This window comes from Labrus mixtus, chromosome 14, assembly GCF_963584025.1.
Source record: "Labrus mixtus chromosome 14, fLabMix1.1, whole genome shotgun sequence".
In the NCBI taxonomy this organism is placed as follows: Eukaryota; Metazoa; Chordata; class Actinopteri; order Labriformes; family Labridae; genus Labrus; species Labrus mixtus.
In genome coordinates, this window is record NC_083625.1 from 12,328,425 (window position 1) to 12,351,291 (window position 22,867).

At 38.6% G+C, this 22,867-nt stretch overlaps 1 protein-coding gene across 4 annotated transcripts in view; it reads left to right on the top strand.

Annotated features, from left to right (window-relative positions):
- The first annotated feature begins 609 nt into the window (after positions 1-609).
- Positions 610-22,867, top strand: part of LOC132988034 (prolyl 4-hydroxylase subunit alpha-2-like) — a 29,492-nt gene continuing 7,234 nt past the window's right edge. For 3 of the 4 annotated variants that reach the window (XM_061055118.1, XM_061055122.1, XM_061055121.1), the window contains exons 1-11: positions 610-761; positions 9,035-9,137; positions 10,499-10,595; positions 10,712-10,863; positions 12,481-12,618; positions 14,330-14,569; positions 17,056-17,252; positions 18,583-18,759; positions 18,924-18,994; positions 19,799-19,898; positions 20,138-20,191. In XM_061055118.1, coding sequence (XP_060911101.1) covers positions 9,053-9,137; positions 10,499-10,595; positions 10,712-10,863; positions 12,481-12,618; positions 14,330-14,569; positions 17,056-17,252; positions 18,583-18,759; positions 18,924-18,994; positions 19,799-19,898; positions 20,138-20,191 — 1,311 coding nt within the window. In that variant the 5' untranslated portion in view covers positions 610-761; positions 9,035-9,052. Of the gene's footprint in view, positions 762-840; positions 987-9,034; positions 9,138-10,498; positions 10,596-10,711; positions 10,864-12,480; positions 12,619-14,329; positions 14,570-17,055; positions 17,253-18,582; positions 18,760-18,923; positions 18,995-19,798; positions 19,899-20,137; positions 20,192-22,867 lie in introns of those variants that run through there. The other variant, XM_061055119.1, reaches the window with a different exon arrangement.

A 22,867-nucleotide genomic window follows, 5' to 3' on the forward strand; every position in this document is an offset into this window, starting at 1 on the left:
TACATCCATTTGAACCAAAGACAAGAACACCAGCGACTGGAAGGGACAGAACAGGAACAGTCAGAGACTTCAAGAACAGCACGTAATTGAAAAGCCATGTTCAAATGTTTTTTTTCTAGATCCTTCTATCCAAAGAACAAGCCCTGTAAACCCAAATCCAAACTGCAAACGTGACGGATTGCATGTGTTTACACTACCGTAAATATCATAAAAGATTAGAACATGGAGGGGAGAACATGGAGGGGAAAATGCTTTAAATTAATACATGAATCCATAAATAGGCTAGCCTTCCTTTTTTCATTTCAAACTACAATAGGACCGTCAAATGCAGACTCTATGTCTAGAATGTTATCTGTGTGATAACTAAGGCAGTGATAATAACTATTCAGAGGCTTATATGCTCAAATGTAACATTTTCTGTAAGTGACAGCTTGGGGAAACTCTTTACAACGAAACCAAGTTTAAGTCGATTGAAACTACAACTCCTGTACTGTTTTTACCTGAAAACAAGAAGTCTACTGACCGACATAAAGCTCTAGAAGTCAGGGTTTACGACGCGCACGTAAGGGAAACGTAAAGAAGCTTCAGAAAGAATGTCCCCCGTGCATGTATTCTGAGTATTACAGTCACTCCTCCGGGAGGTTCTGTACGTGGCAACGACTGAACCCCCTCTGTCCGGCTCACAAACCCCAAGGTGCCAAGACAAATAGCGTGCTCATACTGTCGTGTGACGTGACTTATTGAAACACAAGAGGATAAAGGTAAGATAACGTTAAATATTGCGTTATAATTACCCACTCATCCCTCCTTTTCAGCCCTGGAGGTTGCTGAACAGTTGAGCTAGTGTGCGTACAGAACATGTTGGGATGGTTGTCAATAACTGGGTTCAACAGGTTTTCTTCGGTGTGAAAATGTGTTACGAGACACTGGAAACCTTGTGATAGCCTGCTAGAAGGTAGAGCAACAGTGAGTGCCTTTTTCGTGAGGTGAGTGTTTATTTCCGACATGTTGGTTGAACTGTAACACAAGACGGCGGTGGTTAACAATGTTTCGCAGCAAACGAAAGGGGAGAAAGTTTTAACCTTTGCGCGAACTTTTGTGACAGAGCATCTCAGACGGTGGTGCTTCCGTGATGTTATTTTTTTCCACACCTTTTTTTAAAATCGAAAGTCACACTGTTTTGTTGAATTTTGAGGCTGTAAGGTGATACGACAGACATTATACACAGACAGGACCCAAAGAAGAGCTGAAGAGTTGGGAATTTCTAGAAACAACTGTGCTGCGGTGACGTCACTGAAACGATTGCTGTGCTGACCAGCTGGAGATGATGATTATGTGAAGGATCTGCGCTTTTTTTTTTTGATACTGCTCATAGTTATTAGATTAAAAGAAAGTCTTCATGAATCGGAACTTCTCTTTACCGCAGGTCGTTCATCCCATCTGCCGTCAGACTGTTTAATCAGACTCTTTAACAGCATCACCACCTCATGACTCACATCAATAATGCTACACATTGTGTGTTTTTAATAACAATAACTCTTTCCACAAGTGGAAGTGTAGATACCTTGTAATATTCTATTATTGTATTTTTTTATTTAACTGATGTAAATATGTTTGATTTTTAACTTCTGTTTGTATTTTTAATAATTATATTCCTGTTTCCTGTTTTCTTGAGCTGCTGTAACGCAACATTTTTAAAGTTTATCTTTATCTTTATAAATCAAACAGTCCTGAAAAAAAGTGTGTCAACAGTATGCGGATTATCCAGGGTTACTGTGGCACTGTATGCTCATTTATTGAGATGTTGCTATGATTTTCTTCGGGGAAATCTTAAACATTCCTCCTTTTCAGGTCCAGTGTTTGTCTTAAATTTTACGCACAAAATAGTAGTTCTAATATATTCTATATATTTGTGAGCTCCACTAACAATATCTAAATCCCCAAGATGAATATTAGTATCTCAAAATCTTTGCTATAAAAAGCCTTCTTATTGCATGGCCATACTCAACAAAATGTTCAAGAGTTTGTACATCCTTACTTACAATGTCACTTTGCACACACATGTTCATACACATGTGTGATGGGTTATATAGACACCATGTCAGTGTTGCCCCGCAGCAATTTATATTTAACATGATGGCAATAATTGGATCTGGCAGCCATTGAAATGCGTATAAATGGAGGTCAACAAATGGAGGGATGCCATAAATCTGTCAGATGGAATTGTGCTCAATGGCGGATGACATGCACAGTCAAGGATGATACTCTGCTGAATAAAGCGAAAACATAGAGCTGCTTTATTAAGTTATCTTAAGAGCACTATAAAATCATCATATCCTGTCTTTGTCTGCCGACCTCCTCTTTACCAGGTAAATCTAATTTGTATTATATCTGCATTATTTGTGTTCAGTGTTTACATACCATAAAAGGCTTTTGGATGTTGTGTACTCAAGCACAGAATGGGCCTGTATCTCAGTGTCCATGTCCATATGCTCTCAATTGTAAACAAATACATTCAACTCTAACCCTGGCTGTCTTCTAATGATAAAAAAATGTTTAAACATGTTGCACCAAATAAATATTTACACTGTGGTATCGATCATAAGGCCTTCAAACAGGCAGAGATTTACCCGTTTGCAACACATCAATCTGGTAAAAGATTACTGGTGCTCTGACAGTCTAGCTGCCACGTTATGATGTTTAGTCATACACAAGGGCAGGGGAGAACATTAACAGATGGTTTAATGGTTCTCCCTCAAAGAAAAAAAGAAGCCCTTTTTTTAGTTGTAATTTCGGCTACATGTTTTGCATTAGCATCTGTAACAAATTTTCTATTATGACTCCCACACATGGTCAGCAGAAATCTTGGACTTTGACTTGGAAAACATTTTTACCCTTTCCATATGTAGAGATTTGTGTATCTGGTTCATTAAAAAACTTTTGTCAAGAGAGATTTACAAAGAATAAACAAAACAAAACAAAAGATTAGATGTCTGGTTTCTGGAAAGACTACATTATGATGGAAGTGCTTGTTTCCGTTTTCTCTGTCTAGGGAGAGACTAAAATGCCTATGTGAGAAGTATTTTGCTTGCGTCTTTGAGTTGTGAAATGTCTTTATCCTTAAAATGGATGTTCCTTATCCACCCCTCATGGGATGTATAGTGGAAGTGAAAGTCAAAGCAAACTTTGGTGCTCTTGGTTTGACCTAAACGGTGGGTGACCTGTGTTTAAAGTCAATCTGATGCTGGATAAGCTTGAATATGAGGTCATCAATCACAGTTTGATTTTAATCTAGGCTGTGTAATGTCCAATTGAAGAGGAGCTATTCTTGTTTTAGCATACTTGTAAATTGAAAGGCACAGTGCAGCAGTAATGACAAGTTTCAAGTCTGAATTTCAAATTGTTTCTTTACTAGTGTGCAGAGTTAAATCTCCTCAAGCGACAGGCAGGGGTTGTCTGTGCATGTTCACTGCCTGTGGATACTGTGTGCACTGTGCACATGTACTGTGTTTGCAGAATTATGCAGTATTCTTTGTAACATCCTGCACAAGGGTGTTAGCATCATGTGTCTGTATTTTATCTATGCCAGCTGTGCTTACATTGGTGCATACCAGAACTGCTAACTGATAAACATCAGCCAGAAAAATACCTGTTAAGAATCAATCTTTTGTTTTTTCTAGTGCGGCTGGAAATAGTTGGCAAGTATCTTGTCCAACTAATTGTATACATTCCAGCCCTCCAGCTACATTTTTTATTAAGTAGCTGACTTATATAATCCCTACCAGTTTGATCAAAATGCTGGAATCCAGTGTTCCAAGCAAAAGTGTAATGCAGGAAAAATATGAACTGTTACTTACCTCAGAAAGCAAGAAAATCCAGCAGCCAGGGTGTTTTAACAGTTAAGTTTGCCAATTACTACAACTTTTTTAATAAGCTTGATAGTATGGCTTAATACATTCTTAGATTTCAAATTTATTCCATATTTACTCTTGGAATAACTGAAAGGTGCAAAGAGAGAATCATTTGTTAACGTTTTATCTGTTGGATCATCTTGAATTTTGGATGCCAGGCTACAGATAAAGATCTGTCCTTGTTTTCTTTATTCTTATCTTCTTTGTTTCAATATCCCACATTCTCCTTTTTAAATATATTTTGTTTAAGGGATTGTGACAGGAAATGGCTTTGAAAAAGTTTTGAATAGGTCATTTGCAACAATATTTGCCTATTTCTTTGGTTTGTTGTCTTGACGATACTAATCTCTTATTCAATTATTTTTTGGAAGTGTCTGGAAAGTATATAAGTATTTGTTTACTTTTCTGTAATGGTTGCATTAAGTTTTTACAACATTTGTTTTATCCTTACTTCTCTCTGGTAAAAAAACACGATTTACTTTAACAACTTCCCCAACTGGCACTTGTGTGACCCAAGACAGCTGTAGCTAGACCAGCCAGGTTTTTTCCTCTGAGGATATGTTGCTGAGTTAGCTCCAGCAGAAAAGGAGAACAAGAACAGCTACAGTACAGCTGTTAAAAACTGACTGTCTTGGTAAACGTTTGCTCCTAAGAAAACCTGCCCCGCTGCAGACCTTGGATCCTGACTGCTCTGCCAGAGAGAGCGTTGCTTTGCTTTCTTATCTCCTCGACAAAGCCACACCTACATGTCACATTGCAAAAGTCTGGATACACTAGAAGCCAGCTGGCTAGAGGCAGGTTCCTGTGTTTTGTTGTCATTGTATCCAGGCAAAACTGTGCTACAACAGAGAATACGAGTGCTAACTTGTGAACTTAAAAAGTTGATATAATTAAACAGTTAGAAACACTCCATTAGAATTTGAAATATTGATTAGTGCGTAAATAGTGTTGTGTTTTTAGCTGACTTTTTCCTTTTTTAGTAAACTATGTGCAGTGTTTGCTACATTTATATTAGCCCAGATTTATATCTTAATCCAGAATGATCAAATATTTAAAAAAATTCTGACCTCCAATTAAAGTTTTTGCAGCACCAGAAATGTCTTCAGTAAATCATAAAACACAGGATTGGGTAATTGGTTGTTACGCCTGCCTATAGATACCATATTTAGCACAAAAAAAAACTTGTTGCCCCAGAAATATTTTCTGTTGTGGCATTTAATTCCCTGTTTGTTCATGTTAAACAAAGAGATCAACCTTTGCCAGGCCATAACTTCAAACAATGGCAATTCTTTCTTTTTATTAATAGTTAGGTGAGTGGTATGAAGAATTACAATTTTAAAGACTGTCCAACTGGTATAGGGTCAGTGTTGGCTGAATCTCGAGGAGAAGCTTCATTTATTTAATGACATACAGGTTTATTTACAATGAATAACACGGGAAGACAAGCTTAGGTTATAAATACAGCTGCCTTGTCTTGTCCCCTCCTGACCCTGTCATGTATCATTTCCTGTCATGCCCCTTCCTCACTGCTGTTTCCTACATTTGACAGAAAAAGCCAGGAGGGGGTCAGGAAGACTCACAGCGTGGGTTAGTAAATGTAACAGGCCTCTTTCCAGGAATGTGCCCTGGTATTACAGCCTGCAACAACAGGCAAGAGTGTGTTTGGGCTGGATAATCGCTTTGGCTGTAAATGACAAGGAGAGGGAATCAGTCCTTTAATTTTTTTCAGTAGTTTAGGGCTGTGGTTGTTATTATTTGGGCTGGCACGCCCTAAATAAACCATTAGCTCTCCTTGGTAGCACACTGGGAGGTGAATTACTGCAGTAGAACATTTCACTGAGATTTTAGATGTCTTTATAGAGCGTTATAGTCACTTTCAGCAAGTTGCTATGCAAGTTGGGATGCAAATAATGTTGGTTTATTGATGCCTTGAATGCCAGAGTGGTTTTGCATCATGGATAATTCAAGCAATGCTTAAGCACTGCTGTTGGCCTGCTCTCATGGTACTGGAACGCCCATGTTGACCCCAGCTAACTGATTACAATGATCATGGATGCCTTACTAATAATAAGTGTTCAGTCTTTTAGTCATGTTGGTGTTGCAAAACTGTTCAGATTTTTCCATTTTCTGTATTTTCTTTTGTTAAATTCTTTTGTACAATTTGTAAGGATTTTGCCAATCAAGGATAGATATGTACTTAAAAGACAGACATGATAGCTCAAAGGAAGCTTGAATTCATTCAGTTACATTGTGAGGGCTTGGTTTTTATGTTAGATGAATGTTCTGTATTTTCACATGACGGACTATTGAATGTTTGCAGACAAGTTAGGACAGCTTTCCCACACTGTGCAGGAGACACCACGTAGAACTTTTCAGTGTTGCCGAGATTGATAAGATGCTCATCCTCTTATGCCAACAAGTAACACCAAATATGTGTTGTCTGAATTTTTTAGCCCATTCTAAAAACATTGACCTATATACTTACACCCAAAATGTGGTACATTCCAGCAGAAAGACTATAATCGTAAAGTCTTAAAGTGGCTTAAATAAAGTCCTGTAAGACTTGTTTCCTTTCTTCTCACCCTAAATTGTTGGTTACAACCAGTTTGTTGATGAGAATGTTTGTGCATTTCTCTGCCTATTCTATTTATTTGATCATTTCTGATAAAAGAAACAAGGATTTATCAGTCAAGAATTCCACATGATTTTAGCTCAGAACTCTGGGCTTTCACTCAAAGCATGCATGAGTGAAATACATGGAAAGCTGCAGTTCACAGTGACTTGCTGAGAGTTTTTAAGCCACTTCACAGCCCTTCACTAATGTTGTATTGATGTTTGCCTTTTTAAAAGGATCAATTTGTCTGAATTCTTACTATACGAGTGTTTTTTTTCTTCTAAGGAACAGTTTGTCCTTTAAGCACAAGAATTGAAATTTTGTCCTTAATTCTTTTTGCAGGTTTTGATGACTCAGACTCACTTTTTGTGATGTTGGTGTTGTAGTGTCTCCTTGGCTGAAGGCCCAAACTCTGCTTCTGTTCAATGCAGTTACTTTGTCATGACTTATTTTGGCAACATAATTGTCTTTTTTTTGTCAGCATGTGTCATGTAAGTGTAACGATGTCTTTTTTTTTAAGGTAATCCTTACTGAGTTATTACTACATGAACAATTAAGGGATGGTTTGTGGTTAACAAGATCTTTCCCTTTAAGCCTTTGATAAGAGGGTGATGCATACAGAGGAACACGCGTGTGTTTGAAGGTATGCTATGATTGAAAGTGTTTTTAGATTAGAAAGTCACTGTGAAGTGATGTGGTGAAGCAGGATTACACTATATCCTGAAGGTGAAAGCAAAGGAGTTTTACTTTCTACCTAATATCCCAAAGGAAGCTAGTCTCAGTACTGCACTGTTTAACAAATCTCTTCAGGTGATACATCACTGACAGTTCTACCCTCTTTGCCGTTTGCTTTGCAGTCGCTGAAAGTCCAAACAGCTAAATGTTGCTATACCCTAAATTAAAGTGTCATTGATTTAACAAGACATAAAAGCATGAAGAAAATGAGGCAACTTCTGAAAAATATAAAAGAATCAAAAGACATACCACTGAAACTATATAAAGACCTGTGTTCATGTTGAGTGCTAATGTTCTTGCATGCAAGTTGACTGATTGGTTGTCACATTAGTCTCGTAGATTAATGTGAACATAACATGTTCACAGTATTTCATTTTTCATAATACACTGTAGTCTTCTCAGGTTGTGTCCCCTGCTTCCAGATGGACATGCATGATCTGTTTATGAAGAGTTCAACCAATAGTTAAATATTTAATTTAATTTAATTTCAAACCTTTATTTATTCTCAAAAGGACACTGAGGTTTCCCTCATTTCCAATGCCGTTGAGATTACAAGCACAGTAAAACAAGCAAAAACACAACAAACACTCAGAATCAGTGACAAAAACCACTGAGATCAATTAAAACAGTTACAATTTGACAGAAAGTGGTTCGAAATCAAATTCCTGAACTCTGGAAGAGAGGGAAGAACTCAAATCTTTTGTTTAAATATCAAAACAAGTTATCGGTTATTTTTCTGACAATCAACAAATGATTTAAATGATTATTCTGTGCAGCCGTAGCCAAATGTCTTCTGCATTTCAAGCACATTGCCACATTGTTGTACTTGATTTGAGATTACAAATACGTTTGAATCACTTGTAAAGTTGTGCTGTGTATGCTCTGGCGTTCAATTGCATTACACTGTGGTCTTTATTTAGTCATGGCAATAGTCAGGAATATTTTTTCATCAGGCATATGGTGGCCATGTTGAACTCCACAGAAGAACAAAGACATTGAAAAAAGGCCCATATTACCTTTAACACATGTAACTTTTTCATCTTGTACATTTTGTTGTGATGGTTGTGTTTGCAAGACGAAGAGTTCTGAGAAACACTCGGCAAGGCAAGTTTATTTAAAGAGCATCACTCATACATAAAGCAATTCAAAGTGCTTTACAGAGTTTAAAAAAAAGAAATATTTATAACATTAAGAGCATTAAAAGAGATATCACATTGAGCAAAAATACTACTCTTCCCCCCCCCCCCTTTTTAAAGAACTGGACTTCCATGACAGCATGCCTCCCAACAGGAATCAGTGACTCATCATTTATAGGAAACGTACTGGAAACTTTGAATATTGTTGGACCCACATGTAACTGTTCAGAAACACACTGTGGAGTCAGGGTAACGCAACATTCATTTATTTGTACAGTTTTAAAAAAAGGACAGTTCATGATGGAAACAATCTTGGTCAATCATAAGATGGCATTTTTCGTTGCCCAAAAAAGCAAAGGGTGGTGCCAATTGGATAGGATTGATGCAGTGTGAAATAAGAGGAACAGCTGTCGTTTTCTAGTTAGTTTCCAATGGATTTAGAGAAAAGCTAACTTTAGCCATCGATTGATTTAAACGGCAAATAACTGCCCATTTGTTTCATACAGTCAGGCACATTTTATACTGTCAGCTCATGAAGGAGACCCTGTTGTTTCTCTACATGAGTAAAGTATATCATTAAAGTAAGCATAGATTGTGTTTCCTTGCTGTGACATGATGTGATTGTGATTTCATTACAGGTTACTGCACGACTCAGAATGAAGACCTTTCTGTATTTTAAATTCTGGACTCTCCTCGTCTGCTGCTGCTGGACAACGCAGGCGGAGATCTTCACTTCAATAAGTATGTTTTAAGAGCCCTATAAATAATTTTTCCTGCTCTAACTTTGATATATTAAAATGTGTGATTAGCCTTTGTTGGATGCATTGTCGGACTAAGTTTTCCTCTGAATGTCTCTTTAACACATTTCTCTTTATAAAGCAAAAGTAACATGCTTTCCCCCCTGTATATTGAACCCAGAAGACTGAAAATACACATTTATTGTGTCCAATCTGATAAACTCTGAATGTTAACCCACAGCTGCTAAAAAGTATTTGGAGCAGTGCATCTATTCGGCAAAACACAAGTGAAGCAGCAAAATTTGTCCCCTATGGGATTCGAAGACATTGAAATATGTCTCATTTCAGGCTTTGAAATTATTTTTTCATGTTGAAAGAAATAGACTGGAACTTATAAATTAGGCAACCATTAATGGAGAACTCTATCTAGAAGTTTACAGATTTTGCGACACCTTCATTCATTCTGAACACACTTTTAATGATTTATTGATTGTTATGTGGCCATGCCAACTTAATGTATTAATAATAATCCAAGTCCGGCTTCTTTAGCTACAATTACACTGACTCAGCATCGCTAGCTCTCAACCTGGCACATTTTGAATGTGCCCTGTGGACTGTATATTGTAAGTTATTTGGTCATTTAGTGTCACTCCAGTCATTATGTTGATGGCATTTTTTCCTTCATAGCCTTGCAAGGCAGGTTTTCTGACTCTTTTCGCAGTTGTTTGAACTAGCTTGCATTCTTCTTTTCCCCTGCCTTTGTTGGCACATTTCTATGTTTTTTGTACACTTCTGCCATCTGTTGGTAAGTGAAAAAGTTGAATTAATTGGCAAGAGTGTATACTGCTTTAGCTTCATGCTTCTGGCTTTTGAAGAGGCCTAATGTTGTAAATAAATGCTACACAGCAATAATACAGGTTTTAAAAAAAAAAAACTACACAGAATAGCTTTAACTCCTTTTTTAAATGTTCTTCAATTTTCAAACATAACTTGTCACACTCTACTCATGGTTTTATTCGGGTCAACTCCACAGACCAGCACAGGTAGAAGAGAGGAACGTGTTGTGCACAGGAATGCTTGTATTTCCTCTTCCATTAAAGAAGGGTTTACTTGTAGGGTGTGCTGAGGAAGCCAGTAAACTTTAATGAGTATATTTATACTTTTGATTTTTTTAGGCAACCTGATTGATTTAATAGAAATTAATGTCTTTCACTGGAGTCTCTAAATCTTTCAAATTAAAATATATTTTTTATTTTTGCAGAACTTTCAAACATAGTGTTCTCGACTCCTTTTTAGGGAAATTCAAGCCAGTTTGTTTTTATTTACCTGGAACCTCTTTTCTTACATTTCTGTTCCTCTCTGCAGGTCAGATGACAGACCTGATCTACACTGAAAAGGAGTTGGTCCAGTCTCTGAGGGAATATATAGAAGCAGAGGAGACAAAGCTTGCCACTGTCAAAAGGTACATCACTCACACCATCAGCAAAACATCTTTACATTTTGGGGGATAAGTCGATTTCTATGTGCGTAACAGAATCTTCAACCAACACTCGATCAGTCTTTCTGTCTGTCTCTTAGCTGGGCCAACAAACTTGATGCTCTGACCAGGGTGTCCACCTCTGACCCAGAGGGTTACCTGGCCCACCCGGTGAACGCCTACAAACTGATGAAGAGACTCAACACAGAGTGGTCTGAGCTAGAGACCCTGGTGCTTCAGACCCCCTCTGATGGTAAGGAAGGAAGAAGAAGGAAAGGAAACATTATAACAAGACAGGAATTTAACTGTGCCACTCCATCTTATGAGCAAAATGCAGAAAGGGCTCAGTGTTGCTAAATGTATGACTCCTTGCCTATCTATTAGTGTTTTTGTTTTTTTTACCACTTGCAGCTATAGCTCGGAATGTACACATACATTTTGTACAAAGATATAGCACTGTGACTGTCTGTCTGTGACAGCTCAGCTTAAAACAATTTGAACCTGATGAGATCTGTCTTTGCATTTGACACTGAATTAATTCAAACATAACCAAATATGTCTTCACATCATATTATGGGTCTGAATGGCAGCATTCACCACTTTCTCTCAGAGGCTTCTCTCAGGACGAGCACAGAGCGAGTAGCAAGTTGCAAATATGGATTCCAGAGAATATATGAGCTGAGTGATTACAGCTTTGACTGCAGAGCCGCTCTGCTATAAAGCTCTTTCTCCCGAATGAACAGAAAGAGAACAGACACTGTCATGTCTAACCAACAGATGTTCCGACAGTGCGTGTTTAGACGTAGAGGGAATATCTGCGTGAGCCAGATAAATTAAGAATGAATAGAGTGTCGTACAAGTGAATCTGTATACGTGGACATAGAGAATGAGTGAGGTAGTATAGAAAGACATGGATAGAAATAATAACACATAACATTAGCAGGTGATCCTTTTCCTCTGTTTGCTTTGGCAATACTGGTTTTCACATGTCATGTCCAAGAAAGAAAAAGTTTAAATTCATACCTCTGTCCATCCTAGATTAGGGCTCTGCTGAATACCACACAATAAATCATCTAAAATTCCAAAGAAATTATCTGCTCTTACCCTCTGGAGTCTAGATCTATTTTTTTTTACATGTTAAACTTAACTTGGCAGCAGATGCTAATATTTGATGTTATGAAGGGTTAAGGAATTGGAGAAATATTTAGGGGTAGCACATGAGGAAATCTTTAAAAACAGAACTTGTTAGTAGTCATTATCAGAAAGACACAAGACCAAGAACTTTATAGAACGTAAGGTAAAGGCTGCAAGACAAGAATAAGATTAGTCACTACAGAGGTTGTCATATTTCACTTAATACTTTATCTTTTTTAAATGAAAGGTGTGATTTGTTTATTTTTGTTTAATGAGTTTCATCAAATCAGTAGTACACGTCTTTAAATTCCACAAAAAGGTATTTGTTGCTGGTGTCCCATGTTCTCCCATCATATTTTGTTTTTATAAAGTTCAGTTAATAATCTTCATTCACCTCTTTGTGTTCATCCACTGTTTTTTAACAGCACACTAGAACTTAACAAAGATTATTTTCCAATAAATCCTGTTGTTTGGTTTTAGTGAGAGAAACAAAGAAGAAACAGTTTGTGAACATAATGTTTGTGAATGGTTCATATTTAGCTCCAAGACGTTTCTGTTTAAGCTTTGTGTTGCAGAGTTGTTGCAAAATGGGTTGCAAAACCTTTGCATGCTAATTGTAATCCTTGGATTTATTAGATGTGTCATCTGCTGTGATTCAATCTTTTCCAATCTTTTAGCAACTGTTATATCGTGACATGACCAACCTAACCTTTTTTTAAATACTTTTTTTCCCAAGGCTTCATATCCAACATGTCCACACACAGACAGTACTTCCCAGATGAAGAGGATGAGACGGGTGCAGCTAAGGCATTGATGCGTCTACAGGACACGTACCAACTGGATTCTGAGGCTTTCTCCAGAGGAAAACTGCCAGGTAATCAACCAGAGTGCAGGAAGTATTTGAGAGAACATGACTTTATAAAGAAGGGCAGAGCTGTGTATGTTTATAAAAGAAAAAGAGGAAGGCTATAGGAACCCAACCATTTACTTTTAGCTGGTGTGTTTGAATATACAAATAGAACTTAACTTGTGAAAGAAGCTGTGGAGTTTTGGGCCTTTTACAGCAGACATTTTTGTGGAATTAGGTCATGTTAACAAGTCTTCACTTCATCAGGAGTGAGGGCTATGTTGATCTAACAAGTTTGCAGTGTGAGTTACAAGGAGTTACAAAAGTCAAAAACTTTAAATATTCTCCAGCTGTATTTATATTTTATAAGTAATTTAAGTAATCAGTCATGTTTCTTCTATATACACTTGAATAGGGATGCAATGATACCTCACAATACAATTAAAACAATCAATACAAGTAACAGACTACTCAACTCAATCGGACAAAAAGTGCATTGTAATAGAGTTTGTTTGTTTTTTACCAGCAGAGGGCGCTATCTGCTTTTGGCTTCTCTTGTTCGATTTAAGTGGCTAAACACGAGAGGCGTACAGACATGGCTGAAGCAAATGAAGAATTTGTTTCAAAGCTTGGCAGGGGTGTAGCAGCAAGGTGAAAATTGTCCAAATATTGCAAGAGACTGATTAATGACAGGAATCCGCAACAAACATGAAACAACACGTACAATGGTACCACGTTGAGAAGCGTAACACACCAAAAACATAAAACATGAGCTGAGCAGCGGATAGGAAACCCCATTTGGCCAAATGCGCGCAAGAGCCAATGATATTACTATTCCCATCTGTGTTGAAAAGATTTGGGTTTATGATTCAAACTCGAGAGCCAGATTCAGATTATTTATTGACCCACGAGGGGAAATTTGTTTTGCAGCAGGAGCAGACAGAGGACAACGAGCATAAGGAAAACATCACCGTAAAATCTAAATTAAAACAAAATAAAAAATTCAGACTAAATGCAGTAATATTTAAAAGAGCTCATACCAAAATGGGAGTTCAACGCAAGTTAGTAAAGCGCAAAGTGGAGGTGATCAAATGTGCAGTTAAAGTGAAAACAATAATTAATACAACTGTTCAAGGTCATTCATAAAGAGACAACAAACCTCACCCCGAAGGTTCAAACATGGCCTATGAGCGGTTCATAATTTACAATTTACAGAGCAATGAAGATGACAGCAGATGTACAGACATGCACACTCAACGCTCTGCAGGGTTGCACTTAACTGGTAAACAGAGTTACCTTAGATGATGAACAGATGATAAAGTTTTTGTTTCTTGTCCCTCCACCTTTGTGTGCAAAGGCACGTTCCCTCACTCTCACACGTCTGTATGAGCTCTCTCTCCCTCTCAGGGTTTTTCTTTAAATGCATGTTTTTAAGTCCTTTAAGTGGGCTTGAACACCTGCTTAAAGGACTGTAGCATGACCTAACCGCTAGGCCATCTGCACGCCATTTGTTGCAATGTTACACAGCTTTTTCAGCAGAAGCTACAAAATGAATAATTAAAAGTTGGTAGGAATAAAAAAGTAAACACAGTTAGGTTTCTGACTGAAGTTATTAAAAAGATCTGAAAACATGTTTCAGTAATGGTGAATAAAATGTGGTCAACAGTTCATGAAAAAAATCCAAGACAAAATTATAATATAGCATGGTCAGTATTTAACTGAATAAATCCTTCCTCAGGTATACACTCCAACGCCTTGCTGACGGTGGATGACTGCTTCGACATGGGAAAGACTGCGTACAACGAAGCAGACTATTACCACGCAGTACTGTGGTTGCAGCAGGCCTTGAAGCAGCTGGACACTGGGGAGGAAGCTGTGGTTTCCAAGGCCGACATTCTGGATTACCTCAGCTACTCAGTTTACCAAATGGGAGACCTACCTCGGGCCATTGAACTGACACGCCGGCTTGTGGCTATTGGTAAGACGTAGAAAAACCCAAGTCTAAAGACCAAAAGTAGAAGCTGTAATTAGGGTGTAAACTTTTTAACATTACATATACTATCATTCATAGACTCGGCCTGTGTAAGCACCATGAATGATCTTTAAATGGCTTCATCGGCTGTCTCTTAATCACTACAGAAAACTGAAAAGCAGGGTGTATACCATCTGAAGTAACGGCCCGTGGTTTTGTTATTTTGGTCTCTGCACTAAGGGCTGTGTTGACAGCAGTCGGCCATCTTTTCAGAGCTGTACTTGTTTAGATAAGTGAAACAAACTGAGGGGAAGAAGATGTAGTAGACATGGACCTACTTTGTGTTATCAGTACAAGTGAAGAACATAATGCACACATTAAAAGAGTAGAGATGGGCATTTACAGTTATCTAAATGCTCAAGTACTCTCATTACCTTATGAACGAGTACATGGATACTTGCTGGTTTAACGACGATCTGAGGGTAAAAGCTTAAACTCACGGTGAAGTGGTTGATTTGAGCAGACCACTATAAGCCTCAGGACCTGCTCGTATTAAATGGTCAGAAGCCCAGTCTGACACCTCCCTGATCTGTAACTGTGATTGCTGCAACACTCGTTAGTGTACATAATGTACAAAAGGGGTGACAGACAGCAAACCTGAGGCGACCCAGTGGAGACACACGCTGGTTTGTGTTGCTCACATTGTCCTTGTCTAGGTGGTTGGGCTCACTGGTTGGTCATTTTAATTTCCTCCAGCAAACTCTGCAAAAAGAACCTTGACTAAACCAATACTTACAAAACACTCTGCTTACTGATGTTGTGCTCACTGATGTTGTTTTATATTTACATGAGGCAGCTTCACGCCTACATGAAAATGACCTCAGAGTTACTCACCACCCCCACTCACCCCATGCCTCACTAAAAATGTTCAAATATTCAAAACGCCACAAGGGGGAGTGCTCTCTCCACCATCCACTATGTAACTGCTTAAGTGCATTGAACACTACACAAAGACCTGCACTGTACTGGAAGAAGAATTTAAAGCATTTATTGAAGCAAAACTTAGGAATACTACAAAATAAAATAACCCAAGAAAAGCTGTTTTAATGGAGCTTCGTTGAAAGTACTGATGTAGCTGTATAAAGTGTAGTAATGACAAAAATTAAATTACTCATTATGGAGCAGTTCCCTGTCGGTGTGATAATTAGATGCTACTGGAATGTTATTAAACATAAAAGCAGTAAATAAATGTTGCAGTTGTGGTGATACTGCTTCATATGTTGCAGGGTAGTTTAATGAACAGTTGTATGTCAATTCATCACACTTTATGAACTGAAACAATATTATGTATAAATCTACAGAGTACCTGCTTACTAAAGGCACTGGATGAATGTGTTAGAGTTTATTATACAAGAATACCTTTTACATCGTCAAGGACTAGAACTGTTAAAGGGATACTTCACCCATTTGCATTAAGCTTTGTATCATTAGAAACCAGGTAGTATTTTTGAATGGTCGTGCATCCCGCCCTCATTTTCCCCTGAGATGGAAAATCTTTGTATTTCTAAGTTTGAAAAGGAGCTTCCAGTGACGCAAAATGACGATTTTTGTATTAGCGGGGTGAAACTACAACCCTAGTTCTTCATATTTTCGACCACTGAAGCTACAGACCTATCACAGATCAGTGGGTGGGAACTCACTCCCAGAATCGAAACTTAACATCCGCCATATTGCTTGGAAGCTATGCTAACAGGCTCTATGGAGAAAGCTGATAATGGCGAAAAAATATAAATATAGCGGCGAGAAGGCGGCTGCCGACAGGCCGGTCTTGTGTTTTGGCTGCTGCGGCCGCTGGCCGGCGCTTTCTGCCAGGAGTTTCCGAGATCAATTCTGGAAAAAAACTCGCAATCAGTTGAGGAAATGGCCGTATGTGTTTAAGTTAATATGTCTGTAAATGTTTTTATTACTATATTTCTACTGCTATATTGTATATTTTGGAGAAACTGTAACGATCGAATTTCCCTCTGGGATTAATAAAGTATTTCTGATTCTGAAATAGAGGACCTTAGTGGGAGTGTCCTGCGGTGCTGTGCATTCTGGGATTTGGTGTCTTTCATCCACATGAGCCAAAAAGACACTTTCTGCCTTTTCACGGCCAAGAAGGCACCAACTTCAAAATCTATTTAACATTTCTACTACATATATGACCCAATGTCAATACAGATTCATGTTTCAACGGGTGAAGTATCCCTTTAAGTAGCAGATACTCAGGTAATCGTACATCAGGATTCCCCCTCTGACAGTAAAGTGTGATGAAGATTTGTTTTAAAAGGTAGGGTAGACCATTTACTTGTAATGGCAGTTGGTTGAATATGTGTTTTCAAAAGAAACTGTTTTAAACAAAGCATTGTTAAGGCATCTTTTCAGCTCTTCATGTTACCCACTTCTGTATGATTTAAGCTACTACAACTACATTGTTCTTGTACTGACAGACTCCAGCCACCAGAGGGCAGGAGGGAACCTCCGTTATTTTGAGCAGCTATTCTCCAAGCAGCTCAACGAGATGAACCAGGAATACCAGCCGGCCTCTGAGGAGCCCATCCAGCTGGGAACATATAGCCGACCTAAAGACCACCTCCCAGAGAGAGAGGCCTACGAGGCTCTCTGCAGAGGAGAGGGGCTCCAGATGGTGAGACATGAATGGAAAAAAAAGGGGATGATGAGAATCGGGAATGATTTGAAGGCAGATAAAATGTTTATTCAAATCTGAAGTGCTTGCATTTTGACTAACTGCTTCCTAAAGTTCCTATTTGATCTTCTTGCTATCAATGAAGGGTACATTGCAACTCACTTTAAGACTGTTTCATTCATATTAGGCTGATCATTTTGATCTCAGATTGACTCTAAAAACACTATATTAAAAACAGACACGAAGTGATGGAAAAGATAACTGCACAGTTGTATGTTAGGATCCAATTTTAATGTCAAATTAAGATAAACCTGCTTTAGCCAAGGCTTTAGTTCGTTCAGTTCAGCAATGGATCAAGAAATCAGTTTAACGAAAACGAAAGATCCTAATAATTACAGACACAAATCTAACCTTCACCGTGCGGAAAAAGGTTTTATTTCACTCAAACCAGCATGAAGATATAGACTAATATCCACATATTTAGCTACATATACCAGACATGAAGAATTTCTTATAAAGCCCTGCATAACTCAGAGGAGTTCTTCAGGTATCGTTGCTTACTAGAGCTCTTTTCAGTTTGACAGAGTAGTTTTCCTGGGGACAGGTGGGATCAGGTGTAAAGTTGACTTTCTTCACAGGTGTAACAATACTACTGCTTCTACCCATCTATGCAAAATTATGCAAGAAGAAGATAGAGGAATATTACCTTTATTAATCCCTCAAGGGGAAACTCTATTTACTCTCGAGACATACTCATAGGAGATGGGCATGGGCTAGCTTCCCATGTCTATAGTTTCCCAGGTTTCTTAAACTTGTTGGAAACACCTGCTGTAGCTAAGTCAAGAAAACAAAAGAGAATACCCCCAGAGTCTGCGAGAGTGGGGGTGGAAGAGGACTCATCGACTGTCTCATCGAACCCTGGACCGGAAATGACTACGAGTGAAGAGAGCACAGAACAAGAGAGTGGTTGGAGGAAAGTTACATCACATTTGGGATTGAGGATTCATCAGGGAAAGAAAGGGTGCTTGAGAGAAGGGAGGGTGCCCACTTGAAAACCCCTCTGTGTCTACATTGCCCAGCTAGGTACACTCTTATTAGGTGCTTGCACATAAGGGATTTTCTACATCTTGTCCTGTGTTTCTGAAATCATAGGCTGAACATTTTCAAGAAACCACAGGTTCACGACGTCTGTTCATCATGTGACACTAGGTTTCAACAGCAGGGGGCAGTCAAAACAAACCAGATTCCAATTATTTTAATTCAAGCTTGTTTTAAAACATGATGGAAATCAATGTTAAGTATTTTCTGTTTTTCCTGAATAATTTTTCAGAATGAAGCGAGGCGCAGCCGTTTGTTCTGTCGCTACCAGGATGGTTACAGGAACCCTCATCTCCTACTGAAGCCAATGAAAGAGGAAGATGAGTGGGACAGCCCTCACATCGTACGCTACCTGGACTTCCTGTCACACGAGGAGATTGAGAAGATTAAAGTGCTGGCTAAACCCAGGGTGAGCCAAAAAAACTCAACTTGTAAAACAATGTTTGTAGTATAATAATAATGGGGGACAGAAAATAAGAGGACTTTTGTGGCACAACATGTGGATGTACTTTAATATGTTCTGATGACAACCACTGTCTTTTTTAATTCCTGTGTTTTCTTTGTTTCTTAAAGCTTGCCAGAGCGACTGTTCGTGACCCAAAAACAGGAGTCCTGACCACAGCCAACTACAGAGTATCAAAAAGGTAACATTCAAGAGAAAGGTTTCCATGGTAACCTCCTGTGGAGTTCATCTGTCAGTTTTTATTATCTATTATTGAAGCCAATAACATTGTGAACCAAGGTACTCTTAACAACTTAACTGCTTTTATTTCTTTATTTTTTAAAATTGAAATATTCACATTTTCTGAGTTGCTATTGTTGTGAGGCTTCTCTGTTCTCTCTTTAATGTTTAAAAAACAGAACAATTACCTTTGTGTTTTTTGCATTAAATCTGCCAATAACCAACAGTGCTTGTGGTCTCTGTGAAGGACCAGAAGTATGTTTCATTGAATATTGCAAAACAATGGAAATGATGAGCTTTGTACAAAACATAGGCCATTTAAGAAGTTGTTTTAGTTTAGTTTTCCATTCTGATAAAAAAAAAAGGAGATCTAAACAGCAGTAAAGCAACATATTCACACTTTTAAGGCAAGTTAAAGAGGAATATTTGCATCAATAAATCACTGGTAGTGTTCTGGTAATCTGGGAAATATTGTTCCTTGGACTTTACTAAGACTAATGAGAAGCAGGTGAGGAGTGACAGAAAGTAGAGGATTGATTTCCCCTGAACAAAAATCACTACACTTTTATTATTTGAAACAAAACTATGTGAGTGGCTCATCATCAAATGAAATGGTAAAGCTTTTCATGGAATCATTATACCTGCAGCAGATTAAAAAAAAAAAAAAAAAAGAGGGTTCACAGAAGATGCACAGTTTTTACTTTTGAAGTGTGTGTGCATGTGTGTGCTGTACTATGTGCCTATGGACATGATTCTGTTTTCATAGTGCATGGTTGGAAGCTGAGGATGACCCGGTCATTGACAGAGTCAACCAGAGAATTCAAGACCTCACAGGCCTGACAGTAGACACTGCCGAGTTATTACAGGTAACGTTATCACAACGCTCCACAGAACTACAGTATTTGAATTACTACATAGCTTTGGCATCTATTACACAATAATTGCCCAATATTCACTCTAATTATAAGTAGGCCTACAATGATATAACACATGTATTTAAAAATACGTTATGCCCTCTAGTGTGCCAATCCTATTCAATCATATTGTTTTTGTTTAGTTAAATACCGAGAACCAAAAATGAAATACCTTGTCTATCAATCACCAGGTAGCTAATTATGGAGTTGGAGGACAGTACGAGCCACATTATGACTTTTCAAGGGTGAGTTCACTTTATGACTGTTACTATGATTGGGTTACTTAGTGTGGGAGCAAAAATGTGACCATAACTTGATTTGACATGTTTTGTTCAATATATATTGCCAGAGAACACAAAACCCAAACTATTTCTCAAGTGGCTTCAAGCAGTGATGCTCGTTAGGATTAACCCCCCTCCTTGAACTGTTAAACATGGAAAATAGAAGTAATTAATCTCCCAGAGGACTAAGATCCAGATCCAAGCATCTGGAATGAGGCAGAAATATCCCGGCAAGAGCGAGAACGATCTCGCAGTTCTGCTGATGGACCAGCACAGAGAAGTCTGAGATGAAAAGGAAGAGGGAAGAGAAAAGAGAACAGTTCACAGCTTGAATCCTTACATATTCATGGTTCAGGCAGTACTTTTCAGAAAGTTAATCTCATTGGCAGGAAAAGCATACACAATAAATACTGTGAATTTTGTTTTCATGGCACTGATACTGACTCCCTGGAAGGATAATGGTTAACAGTTACAGAGCTTGAGCTCATTATAGAATAGACCACCAACTGAAAGCTAAGGCAAAAATAGACTTGACAAGATAGTGCCATCACTAACAGGTGTTTATACAGTATAAGTCAGTTGCTCAAGATATCCGGTCTGTCAGGGCGCGATCACACTGGCAATCCCTACCGTGCCTAAGCCCACTTCACCCCTAAATTCCAGGGGTCTCATTTATAACCGTTGCGTACGCACAAAACGGGGTCTGAAACTGGCGTACGGCATTTCCCATGCAAAGTTTAGTGATCTATAAAAACAAACCTGACGGTAAAATGTCCGCACCGGTAAGCAAACTCTGACCCAGGCGTACGTTCATTTTGGAGGCAGGGGAAATTGGCGACACAAACGGCGAAGTGGTGAATTGAAGCCTTCAGATACATATTGATGTCAGTTCCACATTTTATTTCACTAAATATCAAACTTTACTGACAGATCCACGTCATCATAATCATTCAAACCGGTGGTTTTATTTAGGCTATAATCGCGCCTGTAGTGAGCCGTTTCCAATAAGTAACTTTCATTATGACAATATATAAACATAAAATAAATAATAGTCCGCCACATACATATTTCATTAGCGCCGTCTCGCCTTCATTATTACTTTGTTTTAATGTTTTCCAACAACCTGCCAAGGGACTACAGGTGAAAATTTGCCCATGGCTATAACCTGGCATATTTATATGTTTTATGTTCATTAATGTGCACTGGCCCTATTTAAATAAATAAATTGAAATTGAAATTATACCGGACGGACCTCAGAGGACCGGACTGTACACTAATGTAATCAGTGATGATCAACTTTGCCCGTGTGTGTGCGCCCTCAGTGACATGTAAGGAAGAGTGATGGTCTTACATCTTCTAAACAACAAGCAGGAAAGTAACCAAGAACACCTACTACACTAAAGTTTCTTCTTCTTTGACTCCCTCACACCGAAGACAAAACAAAAACTAAAATATTTTAGAAATTTGTTGATGCTTGACTACACACAAGAAAGAGTCAGGAGACTCAGGTGGCTTAAGTTGAAGTGGTTTTTATATGACTCATGAGGAGAAATTACATTAGTATCACAAATGTAGTACAGGGTCTTGCTGAACCAGTTCTGTCAGACCGTCCCTCAGGCGTGTTATTTATCCCAAAGATAATGCTATAGTTAGGGGCGTGTTAGTCTAAGACAGTGTTTCCCATTAATTATCTAGACTGTGGCGGCCCGTCAGATAGAGAAGAAGGAGGCACTTCTTTCACAGGGCCTTGGGTGTCCTGGTGACGGCCAAACCCTATCAGTGCAGCTGTTACTGCTGTCAGGACTGCAGGACTGTCTGAAGCCATTTTCACATATGCTCTCCGGACAATATCTAGATAATTAGAGGGTGGGGGGGGGGACTATCCCTGTCAGAGGGGAGGGGGATCGGGGGATTTCCTGAGGTAAGACATGACGTAAATAAACAACGCGGAAGTAGCGGCTGAAGCAACAGAGCCCATTACACGACGTTATAATGACAATATTTGCCTTTATATCAATGCTATGTGTAATCCAATGGAATGACAACTTCCACAAGAGAGCGGAGAACAACATACTGACGAACAGAAAACATAATGCACCCGTTTAATTACGTGCACAGAGATCGTAGTGGTCGCGTGAAAACACTTTAGGCAGTCACTGTATATAAACGTCATTCTCTTCCCATTGGCTGGAGTTGAAATCTCCGGAGTATATGCTGCCGCGTTAAGACATCAGCTCACTCGGACTTACTGTGGATAAAATACTAGGGGTCTGGCCGGAGAAACTCCGGGTAAAGACCACGCGAAAAATGCAGCTGTTTGCGTTCACACATGGCCTAAAGCCACTCCGGGTAGCCAAATCTCCGGAGTTTTTCAGGAGATTTCTGTATGTGTGAAAAGGGTTTGAGTGGGATGTTTGAAGTACATAAATCTACAAAGATAAAGAAATCCCCAAAAACTTTGATTCAGCTTTGTTTTCCTTAGTTACTAAGAACACAATCATCTCCTGAATGTCTGTGCAACATATAGTCATGTGAAACAACATTTAACTAATTGTCTTCTTGTATGTGAAGGTCACATCTTCTTGTATTGTGTTATATCTTCCTGCCCAACTGAATATTTGTCTTAATGTTGTTGTCTCC